The 23,032-nt window shown below is 36.6% G+C and overlaps 1 protein-coding gene and 1 long non-coding RNA gene across 2 annotated transcripts; both read right to left on the reverse strand.

The window, feature by feature from the left end:
- Window positions 1–911: 911 nt before the first annotated feature.
- On the reverse strand, window positions 912–2,420 carry LOC142621047 (uncharacterized). The gene is made up of 2 exons (XR_012841690.1): window positions 2,136–2,420; window positions 912–1,466 (listed from the first exon to the last, which is right to left on the reverse strand). It is a non-coding gene; the product is annotated as an uncharacterized LOC142621047 (long non-coding RNA).
- A 13,327-nt stretch (window positions 2,421–15,747) lies between these two features.
- On the reverse strand, window positions 15,748–16,230 carry LOC142620444 (uncharacterized). Its single transcript, XM_075793806.1, has one exon. The coding sequence runs from the start codon at window positions 16,228–16,230 to the stop codon at window positions 15,748–15,750; it is 483 nt and encodes a 160-aa protein (XP_075649921.1).
- Window positions 16,231–23,032: the final 6,802 nt, after the last annotated feature.

Here is a 23,032-nt window from a genome sequence, read left to right on the forward strand (position 1 = left end):
AGAAGGGCATTCAAAAGTATTAAAATGGATATTTCTACCGATGTTGTTTCCATGAAGTTTCATCTTTTAAGTACACAGACAGAACCAAAATGTTACCAAAATGAAAATATAATGTGTCTTTGTACAATAGTCGCCATCAGCTGCATCCTTCAATCTTGTACAATAGTTGTCAACAGCTGCATCCTTCAAGTTTAGTAGTATATTTTAAACAACAGTTTTTAGTATTTAAATAATATTACATGTATTTTTACATACTTTTTCACATGCACTTATTTCTAAAAAATACAAACAATGTTACTAGAATAACATTACCAAACGAGTCCTAAATATCTTAATCACTGTTAGGATAGCTAGTTTGCAATACTTTTATCACTGTGGACTAGTGTTTCTAAATGTTGAATATGAATGCTATCAAAAGCAACATCTTCTGACCATTTGTTAGGCCCAAATTTAAAGACACTTGTACTGCGTAAACATCCCATCCTTCTTTGACATTGTAATCATCAACTTTCATTTGGAATGTTTAAGTCCAAGCAAGATGAAAAAAATTAAAGTCCGTCAGTTTAATAAAAATGTTAGACATGAGTATCAAATTAAAAGTGGCTAAGAATTTAGATACTTTTGAAGAAAGCTCTATAGCATTCACTTGAATGAATTTTCTGCATCTTTATTAATAAGAACAAAAGATTTTGACGTAGTGTGATCTTCTTCACAATCCATCAATTTCCACGAATCATCCACTTCTTTATGATCCATCAATCCTTTTGCTCAAAAGAATTAGTAATTTTGATAACACTTTAACACATAATCAACAAAAAAGAAGCCTCATTGCATATTTTAAAGTTCAAAATAGAAATAAAGAGTAACAGATTCCAAACCTTTGATCCTGAACCAAATTCCAAAGCACATAATTTTACCTCAAATCTTCAAGCTTTCATTACAATCAACACCTACTTGGCGACTTAACAGCCAAATGGGATTCACATCAGAAGCTCCCCAAAAATCCCATAACTAATGAAAAACTCAAAGCTCTAGACATAAATTTTCCCTTCACCAAGAAAAAAATTGGTCAAAGACAACAACGTTAACCTTTGAAAACCCAATTTTGCTTTAAAACCTAAAAGTAGGGGAAAAAAATTCCGCATTAACTCCCCACAACCACAATGAAAATTAACAACCAAATGTGTCTTACAATTTAGAACTCAATACTTGTAAACCACATAATCAAAAGGCTACAAACCACAAATAGAGAGGTATGCAAGAATAATTAAAATTAGCAAGAAAAATGAACTCTGAATTGTTATGAAAAATTGTTGGAAACTTGGAATTGGAAGATCCCCCCACTGTTGACAGTCAATCTCAACATCAATGCTTCTGTCTACTCAATTGACATCAAAATCTATGTGAGGTGCACTTGGAGTTCCCAAGTCCGCTAAAACTTGCATAATATCATGAGTTGGAGAAACCTAAAATCAAAAACCAAAATTTCGTAATTAGAATTAAAGATGTGAATAAAATCAAGGATTCAATTTAAAAAGGTATATCTGAGTAGCTTGCTCCTAATTACTGAAATATCTTCTTTGACATAATGTAGCATCTTGTAGCAATGCAGCACCATTAATGAGGTAGAAATAAGTGATACATGAATGCAATAAACCAGAAACTTGTTCGAAGACCAAAAATTGAATTGCATCTTCGTGTTTATTTATTATTCTCGCAATACAATTAAGCTAAAATTCACATTTTGACAATAGTGAGAACTTACCAAAAGAGAAAAGATAAGGTGAGTTGTAATGCTTTAATCAATGGAATAGACGCCACCGGTCCACTGCAAATAATTCAATGCTCTAGTCTAACAATATCATACAAAATGATTACATCAAAGTATTTAACCCAATAAAATCTAGTTTTATTACTTTAGCTAATGCACTATTCAATGCTCTATTTCAATTTCATTTAAATATTATATTTTCTCTTTCAAAAATCTCATAAACAAACACCATATAATAACCCAGATGTTGGCAAAAGAGAACTCAAACCCAGATTATCCAAAATTCCCATAAACAATCACCAACCCAGAACAAACACAATACCAATCGTACAAAAATTAATCCAAACCAAACAAATCAACCTACACTGCCACCAAGCATGTCGATCTGGAGGGACGATTCTTGAGGGAGAAGAAAGACAGAGTCGATCAGACCGGGAGAATAGCTCCACCACTTTGCGCCAGATCACCAACACCACAGAACAAATCTAACACCACCGATCTATGTGGATTGGTTTGTGAGAGAGAGAATGAATTGAATAAAAGTTGAATAATTAATAGCAATGAACAGTACCCTCGTCAATAGTAACGAGGTACTCTTCATTCGCTACTTTTCTGTTCTAGTTTGAGGAGGCTGATGCGTAGCACAATTGTGTGGGTTTATCTAGTTGGAGTGTATATGTTGTTATTAGTTTCGGTGTACTGTGCTATGATCCTGTACGACACCTGCCTTGTGCTATATATATATATATATGTTCGGTGTACTGTGCTATGATCCTGTACGACACCTGCCTTGTGCTATATATATATATATATATATATATATATATATATATATATATATATATATATATCACTTTTTGCCTACACATATTTTGAGGGCTTTTCTTTAATAGAAAGCCCTTGGATCGTCCCTGGAACCAAATTAATTTGTTTTTCCATGGATCACATTTGCTTGCGTGTCACTCCTTTGATGCCTTTTGCCTGTTAAGAATTAGAAAAGCTTATGAAAATGGGGTGAAAATGGCCAAATACCACCATTTTACAAAATTTGTAACAAGAAAACACTGTTCCAAAACTTATTAGGGATCTACCACTTTTCTAGTATTTGAGTTTCAGAAACTCGAGTTTTAAATGGTACTCGAGTTTAAGAAACTCAAGTTTCTAGAAGTTCAGCCACTGTGGTATTGCTGACTTGGAATTTGTGCAATTAAAAAAATAATGTAGTACTCGAGCTTGGTAAACTCGAGTTCCAGGCAACACAATACTCGAGCATACCGGGCTCAAGTATGTTTATTTTTATGTTTAAGTTTTTTTTTTTTTTTTCTACAGTACTTGAGCTTGGTGAGCTCGAGTTCCTTGTAATATGGAACTCGAGTTTGCTAAGCTCAAGTTCCTTATAACTTTTTTTTGTGGATAATCAACAAATAAGCATAAACATAAAAATAAGTAGTTTTTTATGGTTTTATTTATTTAAATAGACGCATTGTAAAATATAGAGATTTTTATTTCAAAATATGAATCTATTTCTTGTTTGAATTTCAAAATAATCGAATCTATTTTTCATGTTTGAATTTCACAATAAGCGAATCTATTTTTTTGCATTGATAAAATCTGTTTCTACATTAATAACATTTGTTCTCTATACATCATGTTTACTGTATATTCAAATCTGCTTATTGCATTCATAAAATCTATTTTCTGCATTAATTAAAATTGTTCATTGTTTTCTCAAAAAAATTGTTCACTGTTTTCTGTATAAACTATTTCTAGCATTCTGCCTAAAATTATTTTCTGTTCAGCATTATTTAAAAAATTGTTCACTTCTTCTCTACATAAATTATTCTCCGTTCACTATTTAAAAAATTGTTCACTGTTTTCTCATAATAAAAAAAAAACCTCCCGAAATTGTGTTCTTTAAATTTAAAAGCCAAATGTGTAGGCTTTTTCATGTTTAAATTTCACAATAATCGAATCTTTTTTTCTGCATTGATAAAATCTATTTCTACATTGATAAAATTTGCTCTCTGCACATCATATTTACTGTATATTCAAATCTGTTACTGCATTCATAAAATTTGTTTTCTGCATTAATTAAAACTGTTCATTGTTTTCTCATAAAAAATGTTCATTATTTTCTACATAAACTATTTCTAGCATTCTACATAAAATTATTTTCTGTTCTGCATTATTAAAAAATTGTTCACTCTCTTTTCTACATAAATTATTTTCTATTCACTGCATAAATTTTTCACTGTTTTCTCATAAAACACCTAGAGAAATCATGTTTTCTAAATTTAAAAGCCAAATCTAAATGCTTTTTCATTTTTAAATTTCACAATAATCGAATCTAGTTTTCTGCATTGATAAAATCTATTTCTACATTAATAAAATCTATTTTTTTCATTAATTAAAACTATTCACTATTTTCTCATAAAAATTGTTCATTGTTTTCTGCATAAACTGTTTTTAGCATTGGCGTAGTTAGCTTAAATGGTTTTTGTGTTTTTTTAAATATGTAACCATATGAATAATGGACATACTCCATGAAAGAAAAATGAATAATTCATATAAATCACCTAATGGTAAATGCCTCGAATAAATCCAAAGACTAACTAATAATCCTACTATACAGACAAAAGTAGTTATTATGCCTTTTTGGACGAATCATATAGTCCTAAGGTTGTATGTAAACATGTTTGCTGTATGTAAACATGCAGTTAACAATGAATAATTTATGCAGAAAAAACAATGAACAATTTTTAAATAATGCTGAACAGAAAATAACTTGATGCAGAACGCTAAAAATAGTTTATGCAGAAAACAGTAAACAATTTTCATGAGAAAACAATGAACAGTTTTAATTAATGCAAAAAACGGATTTTATGAATATAGTATACAGATTTTAATATACAGTAAACATGATGTAGCACCAACTGTGGCATGAGTAGTTTTGTGAAGACTCGTCACCAGCCCATTGCTATAGCACCAACTATAGTCATACGAATCACATGCGCCAATAGACGCCACCGTTTCATACGTGCTGCTCAACAGCTCGGCATTGTTTCACACGCTGTCCAATCATATCATCCACATTCACATGAATTCTTAAATATGAATAATTGTACCCTGGTACCAGGAACATAGCACTGTGTCAATTAAATATGATGCTTTGTTCAAGAACACTGCAACTATTGCCCACATCTTCAAATCTCATTGTATCATTGGGAACATTTAAAATCCTGTTCATATAGTGTTTTTCCAACCTATATTGACATGACAAGCCCTAATAACTAAAAAGCTCGCCACTGTTTCACACACTGCTGAGTCATATCATCTTTATTCATGTGAAAAGAGATCATAAAAGTGATCGTTCACAATGGCTATACCAAAAAAACAGAGATCATAAAAGTAGATTAAACATATATAACAGGGAGCTCAAGCCACCAATAACAAAGTTATATCAAATTTAAAAGTCAGTTCCAGTTGGGCTTCACTTCAGACTGGCGAGTCTTTGATTTAGCTCCCATAATCAAGCGTATATGACCACAATGTTTGATCGAGCAGTCGAGTAAATATGTATTCAAAATCTGTAGCGTAAAAGTAATTGGCTACGATTACAAGAGATATTTCAGTGTTTCAGGCTGTGGGGCTGATTACAAGTGATGCTTTTAATGTACATATTTATGAGATGTGATTGTTTGACAGCTCAGTTTTAGGGTTCAAGATGGCTTTACCATGTGCTATTACTTCTAACCAGTAGTCACGGATTATAGGAAAAGTGTTTTGACTAGCATCCTTGAAAATGACCAAAGATAATAAACAACTCGGCATTGTTGAGTCCTGACCAGAAGTACCCATCCACACTCATGTGAATACACAGATATGCAACCCTTTGCAATGCACCGTTTTCAAGGACGCAGAGCATCCACGAAAAGTTTAGGCATCAATTTTGTGGATAAGTTGTCCACCATTGCGAGTATTCATTACTAAACTCGGTTTTCCTTTCATTGGGTTAAGCACACGACAAGAACACCTTATGCGCGAACAGGTAAATGAAATTCACTAGGTGTTTTATGAGAAAACAATGAACAATTGAGGCACTGAACAGAGAATAATTTATGCAGAAAAGAGAGTGAACAGTTTTTTAAATAATGCTGAACAGAAAATAATTTTATGCAGAATATTAGACTTGTTGAGAAATTTGATTTCGTTGAAAGTACAAAATAATGAAAATTCAATGGAAAAGTATGTACGTTAGATGTACAAATCGCATGAATTTGTTTAAAAATTTGAATTCGTTGAATGTACAAAATCGTGAAAATTCAACGGACGTACATATCGTGAAAATTCAAGCGACAATTGTACATTAGATGTACAGATAATCAAAATTTGTTGAAAAATTCGAATTCATTGAATGCGTAAAATCGTGAAAATTCAATGGAAAATTGACGAACATACCAAATCGTGAAAATTCATTGGAAAATTTTGTGCATTAGATATACAGATCGTTCGGATTAGTAAAAGAATTCAAATTCATTGTTTGTACTTTCAACTAAAACAAATATTTGCAACAAGTCCTGAGTACAAATTTGGAATCATTGTTTGAATTCATTCGTTGAATGTACAAAATCGTGAAATTCAATGGACGTAAAGATCGTGAAAATGTCTGATTTGAAAACCGGAAACACCGTTGGGACCGTTAGAATCTCAAGATCATTTTCATAATATGTAATGAATGACATGATACATCTGATGCAAAGAAAAAATGATGTATGTAATGCAAGAGCAAATTGATGCATGTGATACAATTATGATTTTTGAGGTACATGGATGGTCATTCAAGTCATTCTCATTGATTAAATTATGGGTGCAAAATTGAGTGTCTACAAAATGCCCTTCATTGACAGAGCTTGAAAAGTAAATGTCAATGTAAAATAAAGACACTAATTTCAACAACCATGATTTAATTGGGGTTGAATTTTCAAAGATTACCTAGCCCTCGAACCTAAAACCTTGGAACATAGAACTAGTGCCTTATCTTTTAACAACAAAAGGAAAATACCGGACTTAGCTGGTAGTTGATCAAAGGACTTTCCTATCTTGATCTTGAAAATGGAATTGTTTGGGATGACGATCAAAGGTCTTCTTTTACTTTGATCTGGAGTGGGATGGCGATCAAAGGTCCTCTTCTACTTTGATCTGGAATTGTTGACATGTCAATCAAAGGTCCTCCTCTACTTCAATTTGGAATGAAATGACGACCAAAGGTCCTCTTCTACTTTGATCTAGAATTGAATGATGATCAAAGGTCCTCTTCTACTTTGATCTGATTAAAGGTCCTCTTCTACTTCGATCTGGAATTGAATGATGATCAAAGGTCCTCTTCTAATTTGATCTGGCATTGTTGAAATGTCGATCAAAGGTCCTCCTCTACTTTGATCTAGAATTGAATGACGATTAAAGGTCCTCTTCTACTTTGATCTAGAATTGTTATGTCGATCAAAGGTCCTCTTCTACTTTGATTTGGAATTGAATGACGATCAAAGATCCTCTTCTACTTTGATCTGGAATTGTTGAAATGTCGATCAAAGATCCTCCTTTACTTTGATCTGGGATTGTAATGTTGATCAAAGGTCCTCTTCTACTTTGATCTGGAATTGTTTAAATGTTAATCAAAGGTCCTCTTCTACTTTGATCTGGAATTGTTTAAATGTTAATCAAAGGTCCTCCTCTACTTTGATCTGGAATTGAATGACGATCAAAGGTCCTCTCCTACTTTGATTTGGAATTGAATGACGATCAAAGGTCCTCTTCTACTTTGATCTAGAATTGTTGAAATGTCGATCAAAGGTCCTCCTCTTCTTCAATATGGGATTGTAATGTCGATCAAAGGTCCTCTTCTCAATCAAAGGTCCTCCTCTACTTCGATCTGGAATTGTAATGTCGATCGAAGGTCCTCTTTTACTTCGATCTTGGATTTGCTTTCTGCAAAAAAGTCAAAATTTAGAGTTAGACTTTAACTAATGGGTGCTTCGTGGTCCCATTGCTTCTGAAATGTGTCATTTGCTCACTCTTGATTTGAACTTTACCAAAAAAAGTTTAATTGACAAAAGATTTTTATTTTGAGAAACATTTGACTTTTTTTTTGAAACTTGGAAGTTTTGAAATTTTTATTTCAAATTTTGAGACCATTGGGACCTAGAAATTTTTTCTAGAAATCCGGAACATAAAATATGACATTTTGAGTCTTAGAACTTTGAAAATTGAGGCTTGGGACTTTCCTCATGAAATTTGAGGTTTGAATTTTATTTATTATTTTTTTTTTTTGGAAAACGGAAGATTTGAGTTTAACATTTGGGCATTGAGAATGGAAACTTGAAAATTTGGGAATGAAAATTTTGAATTGAAAACTTGGATTTTTAAAAGATGGTTGAAAACTTTGGAAAAGTTTTTTTTTTTTTTTTTTTTTTTTGTGTTGACTAAGTTGACTCAACTTTGGCTGAGCTTAAGTGTGTGGGGGCTGAAATTTTGCCCCCCCCCCCCCCTTCCCTTTGTCTCTTTTTTTCTTTTTTGTTTCATCTTTCTCTACCTCTCTTCCTCCATTGTTACTATTCACTCTCTTATTCGCCTTGGATTTTCTTCTTCATCTCATCATTTCTTCTCACAAAAAACACTTTTCTAAGCTTCTCAAGTTTCTCTCATCCATCTCCATCAATATTTCTCTAGATCCTTGTATTTTGAGCATTTTCATTACACACCCATTTTGGTGAAAACCCATCTTCCAAATTCATTTTTCTTTGCATCAAGATGGCTTCTTCTTCCAAAGGACCTTCTTTTCTTACTTTTCATGGTAAGAAATATGATCCAACGTTTGATTGGCATGAGGAATATGGACTTCTTCAAGATCCTAGGACCTATGCTCCATATTGTCATGTAGACACCAAGGTGAGTTTTTCTTTGGTTTCTTTGCTTGTAAAAAATGTTGTTGCATGTTTTATTGAAAGTTTCATGGTGAGATATTGTCATTTGGTTGTTTGAAATTTGGGGCATTGCTTAATTTGTTATGTTTGAAAATGTTGGCTTTGAAGCATTCTTGAAGTATTATTTTTGTGATCATGGTGCAATTTGGATAATGTGGGTGGCTTATGGAATTTTGACAATGTAGGTAGATATTGAAGTTGTTGGATGAATTTTGGTTTGGATTTTGGGAGTATTAGCATTGTAAAAAATTGATGGTATGTTTATGTGAATGTGTTCATGATAGATATGGATAAAGTTTATTGGTATGTGTAAACTTTTTTTTATGAACATGGCAAAATTTTGTGGGTATGGAAATTTTTTTTTTGGACATGGAAAAATTTTATGGGCATGAAATTTTGAAAGAATTTCGTTGGGCATGTGATGTTGGTTCTTGGAAAATTTGTGTGATTATGATTTTGGCTATATGAGAATTTATTCGTGTACGAGTTGGTGGATTTTTTTCTTGGTCATGTGGGAGTTTTTTTTTTGCATGGCTATGGAAAAAAAAATGGTAGTTGTGTATGGACATGTGAAAAATTTTGATTGTAGTGAAATTTTGGTGGGGCATTGGGTTTTTTGTTGTGGGACATTGACTTTTTTGGGCACATGAGAATTTTTTGGACATGTGATTTTGGTCATGAAAAATTTTCTTCATCAGAAATTTTTGGACATGTGAACTTTTTTTTTTTTTTTTTTTTGCATGTGATTTTGGCTATGGGAATTAATGAGCTGAATTTGTGTGTTACAGAGCCTCAAGAGTCGAGGCAGTCTCCAAATGTTGAAAAGTACATGGGAATCGTTGTCTCCTTGCATAAAAAACATCATCAATGAAGCGGGCTTTGGCACTTTCTTCGAAACCTTGTTGAATCATGAGACTCATAAGTACAAAGATCTTCAGTTACTTCTTGCCTTGGTAGAACGCTTTTGGGATATTGCATGTACCTTCCACTTTCCTTGTATTGGGGAGGTAATGTTGACACCTTATGATTTCTCTGTTATCATTGGTTTGAAGTTGGGTGGTGAAAGAATTCTTGTCAATGATTCCTTTACTTCAGCCAAACTCAAAAAAATTCTAGGTGAAGTGCCTTCTAGAATAAGGAGTAACAATATCCCCTTGTCTTGGCTATGTGAAAGTATTCCTCATTGTGAGACTGCAGCAAAAGGTGCTCGCATGTTCATGCTTCTTTTTGTTGGAACTTTCTTATGTTTGGATTTAGGCAGTACTGTGAATCTGCACTACCTAGAAAGCTTGAAAAGAGTTGGACAAATCTAGAATTATGACTGGGGCGACATGGCTGATGCCACTCTAATGCACTTCATGACCCAACTCTCTAGGTGGAGTCTTTCAAGCTTTGGTTGGGCTCCATTTGTATGGCAAGTGAGGTTTGGAAAATTGTTTTTTGGCTATGTGTAAGTTTTGGGAAATTATTTTGGTTTTGTGGTAATGGTGTTGTGGAGTTTTCAAGTCTGGATGTACGAGTATTTTGGGGTTTGTCAAGAAATTCAGGAGGAGGTTATTGGTGTTTTTCCTAGATTTCTCTGTTGGTTGCCCAAACATTGTTTGTCTATACTCTCCAGACGTTCTTTGAAGATTTGGCGCTTGGTGATTGACAATCTGACCATTGATGATGTGAGTTCTTCCCTCCTTCTCCTTTTAAATATTCGGCACTTGGTTATGATTCAGTCTCTTCTCTTTATGAGCTCATTTTTGTGATTTTTCAGATGAACTTAAATCCTTGGGCTAGATGTGAGGGGTATACTGAGTGTGAGCGGGCTCTAGAATTGAATAGCTGCCAAGTATTGTTTGAATGTGGGTTTGGAAAGTATTGGTATCTTGGTGATCGGGTGTTGCCCCAAGTTGAACATGTCTATCCTCCTACAACAATTCCTGTCCCTCCATCCAGTTAGCTGACTTTTGGACTGATGAAGAGATTGCTCAGGCCCATGTAGGCTTTGTTGTTCCAGGAACAGCAAGATCTTATCCTAAGTTTATTGAAACTCATCTGCAAGGTTGCTTGGTTGGCCAAATGGTACTTCTTTAAATTTTTAAAGACAAATCTTCATTTTACAAATTCTTTCCATTTTTCTACTTGGTGACTAAAATTTGCATGTTGGATTTTCAGCCTCCACCTTCTAAAGGAGAGGAAGAGGAAGATGAAGATGAAGAAATTCCTTCTCCTTATCATGTTGGTAGTTCTTCTAGTTCCTTTGCGGAGACTTATCCTCATTTTCTGATACGACAATACGATGTGATGAATCCTGATGGAACATATAGTTCCATGCCCTTGAATAGGCCAGAGCATGTGCTGAATGTTCCTCAGCCCGATCTGGTATGTTCTTGAATTTTCAGTTCTTTGTCCTTACTTCTTCTTGGCTTATTGAATGGTTCATGATCTAGTGGATTTGTGCTTCAGGTTTATGTGGATCTTGTGGAAGAAAGCATGCAGATGATTGGAGGCTTACAGTCACTGGCTCGCACTCAAACTTCCCAATATGTGCTCAATGATTCGAGCTGGGTATACCTTGTTACTCTCTGAATATCTCTTGCTTGAACTGTGCTTGATGGTGAAATTAACACTTGATTCTGCTAACTTTTTAGGCACATAGAATGGAAGCGGCTGATGGTACCAGAAGAACTATGGAGGAAAGAATCAGGAGCCTTGAACTTGAAAATCGTCAATACTGAATGCGGCTCCTTTAGAGGTGGATCAAGAAGATCCTCACGCAACCGTACATGGAGTCCCAATGATGTATGACTTGTGTTTTTATTTTTCTTGCAAAACAAAAGGAAGTGGTCCTTAGAAAATCTTGTATTAGTTTCCATGTTTTAGCTCTTTGCCCTTTGGATCATGTAAAGACTTTAACTAAGACAGGTTTAGAATTCACCTGGTGAGATCTTGTAGTACCAATTTAAACTTGTCTTGCTTGGGTCTGCTAGAATTTGCACTTAAATGAGGTGGAGCCAAATGCCCCTAGTTTAAAAGGAATGCATGATTTTTGGAAATCTTGATGATGATGATTTTTTCCTTGAGAAAAATGATGATGGTCTCTTTTTTTCCTCTTTGTTTTTTGAAAATACATGAGGCATGGGTGAATGTCCCTAGTTTGGAACATAAATCCATGAGTCTAAAAAAAACTTGATTTGATAAATTTTGAAAACAATGATGCAGGTGACGATTTTTGAAAACAAGTGTGTTAGATATGTCAGAATGTCCCAGTTTGATTTAAAAAAAAAAAAAATCTTTTTGAGTGTCACATTGTCTTTAAAAATTACCCGAAAACGTAAAACTGCATGGAATTGCATGAGTGTAGGACTGAGGGGCTGCGCACCACTTGGCAAATAAGGAGTGCTATTCGGCACTTTTAGAGTGCCAAATTGCATTGAGCCACATCATGATGCTCACGCCATGGTGGGCCAACTCCTCACGCTTTTTCAATGCGTATTTCGCGTTTTCGCGTTTTTTGAAAAATGTTTACTTTGTTTGTGATCATGAAACACTCTCCTAGTCAGCTACAAACTCTATGAAACCTATTTCAAACTTGATTGGGAATTGATGTGGCTCATATAAATAAATCCTCCTTGACAATTCTCTGCATAAAGGTTAGCAAAATACAATAATCACAAGCAAAAGTCATCCATGGCTAGCAATCAAAATTTTTCTCATCCAACAATTCATGATATCAATAGATGAGTTCGTAGCTTTGATTTCAGCACTAAAACCAATTTTACAGCCTTTAAACTAGAAGGAATTAAGGGTTTGAGGAATGTCAAGATCAATTGGGGGTTTCTTCGTGCTGCTATGAATTCTGGGATCTGGAAGACCATGTGTTTCAGTTTAACACTGCTGAACTTTGTCCGAAAATTGAAGAGTTTTTCGCTATTCTGGGCTATGATCCAAGCAGGAAATCTGTTGTAGTTTCTTGTGATCCCCAGCATAAGGAATCTTTGTCTGATGCTATCGGTCTTCCTACTTCCATTACTGATAGTATGATTGAAGGCCATATGGTGAATCTTTGTGCAATTATCTCTCAGCTGATTTACAAAGGCACTTATGGGGTGGCTAACAATATGTAGAAAAACTTCGGTTTGGCCTTATGCTTTGTGGGAGAATTTTTACTTTGCTTTGGGAGGCACCTTTTTATGGATGCTTGAGCCATAAGTGTTGTGAACCAAATTAAGGATGGTGACAATCCTGCTTCTTTGATCTTAGCAGAAACCCTTCTTGGACTGGATGCTGTATTTCATGGTGGAGAAACTCAGAACTTCTTAGGGAGTCCTTTGACTTTGCAGATATGGCTGATGGAGCGACTGGACATGATTGCCAAGCCTACAACTGGTAATTATGGACCTAGTAGTTTTCTTAGCAGGGTTGTAATCAAAATTAAGTGTCAAACTGAGAGTGATTGGGTGAAGTTCTTGGACAAGAAATCTAGTACTTCAATTCAATGGGACTGTTATTGGTGGAAGTGCCCACCCCCTCTACTGCAGTCTCTAAGATCAGATCACATCTTCCTTGTTGGGTTGCGGAGGGCAACTATCTACAAGGGAGATAGACTCTTGAGGCAATTTAAATATGATCAAGGAATGCCAAGTGGCAAAAGAAGAAGACCCTTCTCTCCTGTGGACACAAATCCTACTACTATAAAGAACATGCTATTGGGTTTAGAGATGGTTGATTGGGTGGACCAATCTTTTGTCAAGGTTCACTTTCACAGGATGACTACAGAATCTTCTAACTGGCTGATAGACAAGATTGTTTACAAGGAAGCTGAGAGGGTTGCTATGAGAGAACAATTTCTCAGAGACAACCGGGAAAGACTTAACAAAGACAACTATGAGTTCAAAAGAAGAGATAGGGATGTTGAAACACCTAACACAAAAGGAATTAATGATCAGAAAAAGAAAAGATTGAAGCCAAAGTGACCTTCTTATTCTTTTGGCTTTGAGCATGTTTATTTAGAAATTGATGTAAAAACTCTTTTTTTAGGGATTATTTAGGGTTTGCAGGTTAGGGGTTTTGTTTATGGTGTAGGCTTTTGGAGTTTTATTTATTTATTTATTTATTGTTATGGTTTGGCTTAGGGTTTAGGTTTTTGTGTAATGACATGGTTTAATGAAACGGTTGAAATTTTTGGTAAATTTGGTTAATGGGCAAATGGTGGGTTTTGGGAAATTGTGACTGAACCAATGCATGGTTGCCTATGTACCGCCTTGGATAGAAGGATCACATCATCACGTAGTTCATTCATTTTTTTTATTCGCCTTAATTTTTGTCTAGGCCACCCTTTCGGGTTTTCAACCTAGCAAGCTCTCTCACTCTTTTTTTTCTTACTCTCCTTTTGCGTAGGTTGCCCTTTCGGGTTTTCGACCTACCTTTTTCTATTTTTTTTTTGTTTTTTGTTACTCTAATTTTTTCCTAGACTGCCCTTTTGGGTTTTCAACCTAGCGAGTTTTTTTTTTTTTTTTTTTTTTTTTTTTTTTTGTTGTTGCTTGGTTTGCAACTACCACTTCAAACGTGGTACTTCTTCAATTGATCCATGTTAGTTGGTTCAATGAAAGGATGTGCATCTAAGTCCATTAACCTTACTACTCCTCCAAAGTATATCTGCTTGATAATGTATGGGCCTACCCAATTCTGCTTGAACTTCCTGTTTGCATCTTGAATTGGGGCTTGGATTTCTTTCAACACTAGATCTCCTAACTTCAAATCTCTGGTTCTTACTCTCTTATTAAAAGCTTTCCTCAGCCTTCTTTGGTATTCTTGAATGTGATATAAGGCTTTGAGTCTTTTCTCATCCAGCATGCCTAATTGGTCATATATGCTTTGCAACCAATCTGCTTTGGGGATTTCACTTTCCAATACTATCCTCAGTGATCAGATACCCATTTCAATGGGAAGGATTGCTTTCATCCCATACACCAACGAATAAGGAATGGCTCTTAGGGAAGACTGGATTGATGTTCAGTACCCCTAGAGTGCATAGGGCAACTATAGGTGCCAATCCTTGTAATTCTTTGTGTTCTTCTTCAAGATTCGCCCTATATTTTTATTAGCAGCCTCAACTGCTCCATTAGTCTGAGGACAGTAAGGTGAAGACTTGTGGTGTTGAATATTGAACTATCTTAGTAGCTTTTTTGTTTCTCCTTTAAAATGTAACCCATTGTTAGAGACGATCTCATATGGTACCCCATATCTGCAAATGATGTTGGTTTGAATGAACTGAGCAACTTTCTTTGAATTTAGAACTCTGTATGAGGCAGCCTTTACCCATTTGGTGAAATAGTCTATAGCAACAAGTATAAATTCATGGCCATTGGATGCAGTTGGATGAATCTTCCCTATAATGTCTATCCCCTATGTAGAGAACGGCCAGGGTAATGTCATAGTATGTAGTGGCATGGGCAACATGTGCTTCAGATCTCCATGGACATGGCATTGGTGGCATTTTTGAACATGAGCTACACAGTCAGCTTCCATAGTGGTCCAGTAATAGCCTTGTCTCATTATCTTCCTTGATAGAATGTGTGCATTCATATATAGCCCATAACTTGATTCATAAACCTCTTCAATTATCTGCTATGCCTCCTTAGCGATTAGACAAAGGAGATGAATTCCATCATATAATCTTTTGTAAAGTCTTTCACCATAAATAATGTAATTAGTGGACAACCTTTGGATGGTCAATTGATCATTCTTGTTTGCAGATGGTTGGTATGTCCCATCCTTAAGGTATTGTAGGATGTCTGAATACCATTAACCTTCCTCATTCTTTTCCTCGTCTTCATTTATTATCATGTAGTAGGCTAGTTCTTTTTGTTCCAACACTATCAGCCTGACTTTATCTTCTTTTGGCCCATCCATCATGGATGCCATGGTTGCTAAAGCATCTACAATTTGGTTCTGCATCCTGGGCACATACTGGTATTGGATCTTTCTGAATTTTGATGTCCATTTCTAAAGACATTCATGATAAGGCATAAGCTTTCCTTCTTTTATCCTCCATTTATTCTGAATCTGAGAGATTTTTAGAGCTGAATCTCTGTATACCTCCAACTCCTTCACTCCTAGGCCCAAGGCTGCTTGTAGTCCCATAATGCAAGTTTCATATTCTGTGGTATTGTTGGTGGCAGAGAAGTTAAGTCTGCCAGAAAATGGAATGTGTGTCCTTTTTGGTGAAATTAAGAGAACTACAATTCCACTTCCATTTTGATTTTTTGCTCCATCAAAATACATCTTCCATGATTCTACCTCCATCCCTATGATATCTTCATCCGGAAAGTCTCCTTGGATCTCTTCAGCTTTTTCCGGTGAATAATGGGCTATATGATTGGTAATTGCTCTCCTTTTCACAGATTTCTGAGTCACATACTTAATATCAAATTCTGACAAAAGCAAGACCCATTTGGCAGTCTTCCCATCTTGCATAGGTTTTTCCATTAATTACTTCAAAGGATTCATTCTTGCAATCAATAGAATCTTGTAAGCAAGCATATAATGTCTAAGTTTGCGAGTTGCCCAAACAAGTGCTACACATGTCTTCTCTAATGGTGAACACTTTTCTTCAAAAGGCAACATCTTCTTGCTAATGTAGTAGATTGCATTCTCCTTCCTAGTCTTTTTGAGGTATTGAGCAAGTAGAGCCCCCATTGCTGCATCTGTAGAGGTGAGATACAACAACAATGGCTTTTCAAGTACTGGGGGGACAAGTATTGGTGGCTTTGTCAGATAACTCTTGATCTTCTCAAAGGTTTCTTGACATTGTTCATTCCATACTATAGGGACTTCCTTCTTAAGCAGTCTGAAGATTGGTTCTCATGTCATGGTGAGCTGGGCTATGAACCTGCTGATGTACTATATCCTCCTTAGAAATCCTCGGATCTCCTTTACAATTCTTGGAGGCTTCATCTCTACTATTGCCTTGATTTTTTTCGGATCAACTTCTATTCCTCTTTGGCTTACCACAAACCATAACAGTTTTCCGAATGTAACTCCAAAAGTGCATTTCTTAGGATTCAATCATAACTTGTAGAGCCAGATCCTTTCAAAGAACTTCCTCAAAGCTGGTATATGCCCTTCACGGTCTTTGGACTTCACTATCATGTCATCAACATAAACTTCTACTTCCTTGTGGGTCAAATCATGCAACAAAGTGGTGGCCGCAAGTTGGTAAGTAGCACCAGTATTTTTAAGGGCAAATAGCATGACCTTGTAGTAGTATGTCCCCCATGGTGTAATGAAGAAGGTTTTCTCCATATCTTACGGAGCCATCTTGATCTGGTTGTAACTTGAAAATCCATCCATAAATGATAGCAGAGCATGACCTGCGGTGTTGTCAACCAAGACGTCAATGTGAGGCAAAGGGAAGTCATCTTTTGGGCTGGCCTTATTTAGATCTTGAAAATCTATACACATCCTGACCTTCCCATTTTCTTTGGTATCAGAACCACATTAGCTAACCACTTTGGATAGTTGACCACTCTTAGGAATCCAGCATTATACTGCTTCTCCAATTCTTCCTTGATCTTGAGAGTCCACTCTGGCTTCATTCTTCTCAACTTCTGCTTGATCGACTTCATGGTTGGACCTGTGGGAATGTAGTGTTGTACTATATCTGTATCAATCTCAAGCATGTCTTCATATGACTAACCAAAGACCTCCTTGAACTCTATCAATTGTGCCACTAGTGCATCTTTCTTTGAAGTGGTTAGGGTATTGCCCATTTGGATTATTTTAGGGTCATCCTCAGATCCCAATTCTTTTATAGGTTCTAGGTATCCATGTTTTAATTTCTTATTATTAAGAGTTTCTTTACCGATTTCAGAAATAAAAACATTTAAAGCCAACAAATAAGCAAGATTAGAAATCATATTAAAAGGAAAAGAGTTCTCAACAGATTCAAGAAACTTGACAGACTCAACTAAAGCAGACTTAACTGGAAAATTATCACAAAAAGACTTAACAGGAAGAGAAACACTATCAGAAATAGACTCAATAGGGATAGAAACAATGTTCTTGGTAGGGGCAACTGGCTCAGCGGTCTTGATCTTCTTGGCAAAGGTGACTGACTTGACGGTCTTGATCTTCCTCACGAAATCCTCCATGGGGTGGACGGCTCCCTCCCATGCCCAGCTCTTCAACTCAGTCGTGGCTTCCACGATGACAGATGGCTCCCAATAAGCTTCTTCTTCTTCCCTCAGCATCAGTACTACGGGATCTACATCCATATAATCTGTAGCTTCTTCTTCAATCCCCATGTCTGTAGACTTGTCGATCACAAAAGCATCCAAATGCACTATGCTATCCATCCATTCATCAAACAAGTTGTGCTTGCCCCTGTTGCCCAAGTCAGTGGGTTGAGGGAGATGCTCTGGCTCACCTCTTTCTTCCCTCTCATCACTACATTCAGCATTCTCAAGTGTTATGATTCTGAGACTATGGACCATTAGCTTATGGTCTAGTGTGGCCAATCTAGCATCTATGTCACCCGCCTCTTCAGTAGTGGGTGAATTTGGTTTTGAATCATAATACGATCCCAATTCTGGCACTTCTCTTCCATGCTTGTCATACCTAGGGCCGAACTTTGAGTTAACATTAGTGATATCACTCCAATCTGAAGGTGCCCAGAGATATTCTTGGTGGTACATTCAATTAGCTTGTGCATTCTCTTCTCTTATATTCTCTAACATATTCACAGTTTATATTGATCACTATCAGTATCGCTCCACCTGTTAGCATCGGCGTCATCATCAATGTCTTGATCATAATAATCCACATCACTATCATATTCTTCATAGAATTGGTTTGCATCTTCATCTTCTCTATCACTAGGGGGTTCACCCTAATCATCACCATTGTACGGGCTATCATAACTTCTGTTGTTGTTGTCATCACTATTGGTGTTGTTGTCATCATCATCATCATGTCCACTATCATTGTTGCTGTTGTCACTACTATTATCACTCTTGTCATCGTTTTCATCTTCATCATCACTCGAGGCTACTCCCCCTTCCTCATCTTCGTTATGGGGTCTTAATTCATACGGGCTCTTTAATGCATGTTGACTAGCCTTCCAATACTCATCATCTTTGATGTTACAAATAGGATCTCCAAGAAGCGTAGTCATGGCATCAGGATCCATGTAATTGGCCCAATCAGCAGGAACTCACGTTGTGTCTTCTTTCTTCAATTCCGGAACCTTGTTGTAGCAATCAAATAGCATCTCGAACCCAGGTACCATTTTCTTTGTCATAGGATCAAATCTCGGTTTGGGGAATCCCCAATAATGTTGGCTCTCTCCGACTTTTACAAACTTCCCATTCAATGTAGGAGTGTAAGGTTTTAGTGGTTCTAGAGGACAAGGGAGTCCTTTTGCTTTGGCTTTGGCTCAGACCATTTTTCTTACTTCCATCTCTAGCAAATCATCATCAGTGGGCTTGTAGCCTAGCCTGAAAGGTGGTGTGGCAATAGGGATTGTCGAATCCTAAACAGTTGCTTTTTTCACAGTTCTCCCCAAATTCATCCCTGGAAAGTAGTTCATTCTCCTCATCTTTGCTATCACATTGTTGTTACCATAAGGTGCAAAGTCCATTGGGATCTTCTCAACTTCTCCCTCTCTCTTTTCAGAAATAGGTCTTTCAATCATAAAGCCATCCAAGGTCAACGGCTCTTTCTCGGAATCAATACCATAAACTGGTTTTGGCATAGTCAAAGTATCCCCGTAGTTGGTCACAATAGCTCCTTCATGTGGAAACTGAATCTTTTGATGTAGGGAAAAAGGTACGATTTCTGTATCATGAATCCAAGGTCGCCCAAGGAGCATTTTGAAGCATGAGGCTATGTTAAGGACCTAAAAATCCACCTTCTTGATCATTAGGCCTATGGTAAGCTCCAAGGTTATGGTTCTCCGGACCTCTATTCTACTATTGTCATATTCCCTCACATGTTGGTCACTAGGCACAAAGTCTTCAATATTAAGGCCCAAGCAGCTTGCAGTCTTTAAAGGACACACATTCAAAATGCTTCCATCATCTATCAAAACCATCAATATCCTCTTCCCCATGGAATCTACAGTGATATGCAACGGGTCATTGTGGTGTTTCCCCTTCTTGGTCAAATCCTTGTTGGAATAAGAGATGGTGAGTTCCCTATTTACGGACCCAATCATAGCATTTAGATCTTGAGAGGTTGTGGTTGTATGGACTTGGATTTGGTTGAGCAAGTCTACTAGGTTTTGACAGTGTTTGTATGAGGCCATGAGTAAGCCCCATAGGGATATGTTGGCTTATGTCTTTTGTTTTTACTTGAGGAATTCATCTTCCTCGGCAGGCGTCTGTTGGGTTGATCTATTCAAGGCTTCCACAGGGTTTTCAGTCTCCAAATGTGGGGTTTGAAGTGTCTCCCCACTTATGATATGGGCAATTTTTGTCAAATTCATGAGGTCAGTGTCTTGGGGTTTAAAGTGTCTCCCCTCATTTGTAGGTGTTTGGTTGTTTTCTTGGAGTTTGAAGTGTCTCCCCCTATTTGTAGGTGTTTGGTTATTTATTTGGGGTTTGAAGTGTCTCCCCCTATTTGTTGGTGTTTGGTAATCCTCGAGTTTTGATTCATCATTCCATATGTCATATCCTGTGGTGGTGGTGGTGGTGGTAGATGTCTTATCCATTAATTCTTCCTATGTCATCATGAAGCATTTGGGTAGGTCACAGATCAGGTTGGATGGATCCTCCTTATTCTCCTCTTCAATCATCAAGCAATTAATCCTTGGTCCTTTCCCAAAATTGTGATTGGGTAAGGGATTATTAGCGATGCTAGGCCTTGTAGGCGGCGTAATCACTTTGTTGTCTATTAGGTCTTGAATTGCATGACGAATGGTGAAACAATGGTTAGTGTCATGAATAGGGACTTAGTGGTAGGCACATCTTTTATTTACATCAAACCTTGAGGGAAAGGGGTTTGGAATTGGTCTTAGGTCTAAGGGCTTCAGTAACCCTTTTGCTTTTAGCTTATCAAACACTTGGCTCATGGGCATGTATAACTCATGAAATTCCCTTTTAGGCCTAGGCCCTTGTGGTACTTGCACAGGTGCAACAGGTGCAAACAATTGATATGGATCATTTTTATGAATATTAGAAATTTCTGCAGCTTTGGAATTAGATCGTATACTTTTTCTAAACCTTGGAAGGTAATCAGTCTTTATAGTGCCATTGTTTATTGCATCCTCAATTTGGGTTCCGGTAGCAATTAATGCTTTAAAATTGGGAAAATACTATGCAAACAAATACTTGTGGTATACAGGTAATAAATTCTTTACAACCATGGCTAATTATTCGTCCTCACTAGGCCTAATCATCATCTATGCGGCCTTAGCTCTACTTGGTGATGAAAGTGGAGAAGGACTCCTTTGGCGCTTGCTTGGTAGTCGTAAGGTCTCTTCTTGTGATGTCAACTTCTGTATTGTATTTGTATTGCTTATGGAACTCTCAGTAGATGTCTTCCCAACTTCTTGCTTTTGCATCATCTAGATTGAGGAACCACCTAAGAGTGGCTCCAATCAGTGTGCTTTGGAACATTTGAGCAAGCACTTTCTCGGTCGCGCCTAAGGGCTGCATAGCCCTCATGTACATCTTCAGATGAGACTTTGGGCAACCGGTCCCATCAAACTTGTCAAGGGTTAGCATCTTGAACTTGGGTGGCAATCTTGCATTAGGGAACAGTGAGAGAGAATCGTATTCCATAAGGTCCTTCATCTTACGGGCTCTTCTAATCATCTCCTCCATCTTATTCATTCTCTCGTTGATCTTCTTCTTGCTTTCAACGACTAGTGGATCATGATCAGTCTTGTCCTCCTCTTAACTATTCTTCAAATTCTGGAACTGTTGCATCATACAGTTTATGTCTTCCTTTAACTGGATCTGACTAGCTATTATAGTGTTGAGTAGCTCTTGAGCGTTCATGGGTTCCTCTGTGTTTGGGTGTTCTCCTTCCTTGGCCATAGTGTGGGGAGCTTCAAACTTCTGGTGGCTTGAACTACCTTGGAGGTCAAAGATGGGGTTGTGATGTTGCAGCGGTGGAGCTTCTTCTATGCTTGACGGCCTCATTATGGTGATGGGAGTGATAGGCTTGGAACTGGAGCTACTGGCTTGAGTGTTAGACTTAGGTTCTCTTTGTAGTCTTCCTTCAGATCTTAACCAAATTATCCCCAAATGATAGGCTTGGTCGGGCTAATCAAAGCTAAGACCCCATCCACATCCATCAATCAACCAAAAGAAACACACACAACATGCAATGCAATTTTAACCGGGATCGACCTAGGTTGTTGTTTCATTGTTTTCCATAGGTAGGACGCTACACCTCCCAACTTGTAATGTAATGAAAATTGCATTGGTTCAAACAGCATGGTTTGTCCTTTACAATCAACATGAAATGATCCAGTGACTTTGGGCTATGAGTTGGTGAATTTGCCACTGGGTACCCAAATCTAATGAAGACCAGCGATCCATGGTTACTACTACCACAAAATTGTTGAAAAGGAGTGCATACATATTGTTTGGATGCCATACACTATGATAGTTAGGGAAAGATTTTAACAAACAATACATACAACAAAATATTATACAACATCCCATCAAACATAAATAAACAAATGACAACTATATCATGCAAGACCATGCAAAATAATGGTACATATTTGGTCACTTAAGTCTAATACGAAACTTAGCCCTCGACATCCCCAGTGGAGTCGTCACTGTGAGAGACAGGGAAAATTGCCTCTAAAAATAGAGAGATTTTTGGAGTGTTTTTTAGGGCACCTCTCTTTTTGGGTAAGTAGTGTGGAGTCGCCACTTATTTTTTATGTACAAAAAATAAGAAAAACTAAATACAAAATACATGACTGAATTGCTTCGTTTCATTGATTAAATAAAAGATACAAATTTGAGAATTTGAACTTTACATGGCTTTGGATCCTAGTTACAATCTACCAAATATATATGGCCTTTTGTCCTAGTTACAATCTACCCAAAACAAAAACAAAGATAAAGCTAGATCTACTTAACCAAAAATCTAAATCCGGAGGCTAGGTTATGGAATGAGAAGGTGTATGGCACCCATTTCACCCAGACAAAGTCTGATCTTCTAGACTCTTGTGACCAATGTACCATTTTATACACGACATGAATGATATGTTGAACATGTGAAAGATAAACATAAAATCAAAAATTTATTTATGAATGAAGTCTCTTCT

Source organism: Castanea sativa, chromosome 12 (assembly GCF_040712315.1).
Source record: "Castanea sativa cultivar Marrone di Chiusa Pesio chromosome 12, ASM4071231v1".
In the NCBI taxonomy this organism is placed as follows: Eukaryota; Viridiplantae; Streptophyta; class Magnoliopsida; order Fagales; family Fagaceae; genus Castanea; species Castanea sativa.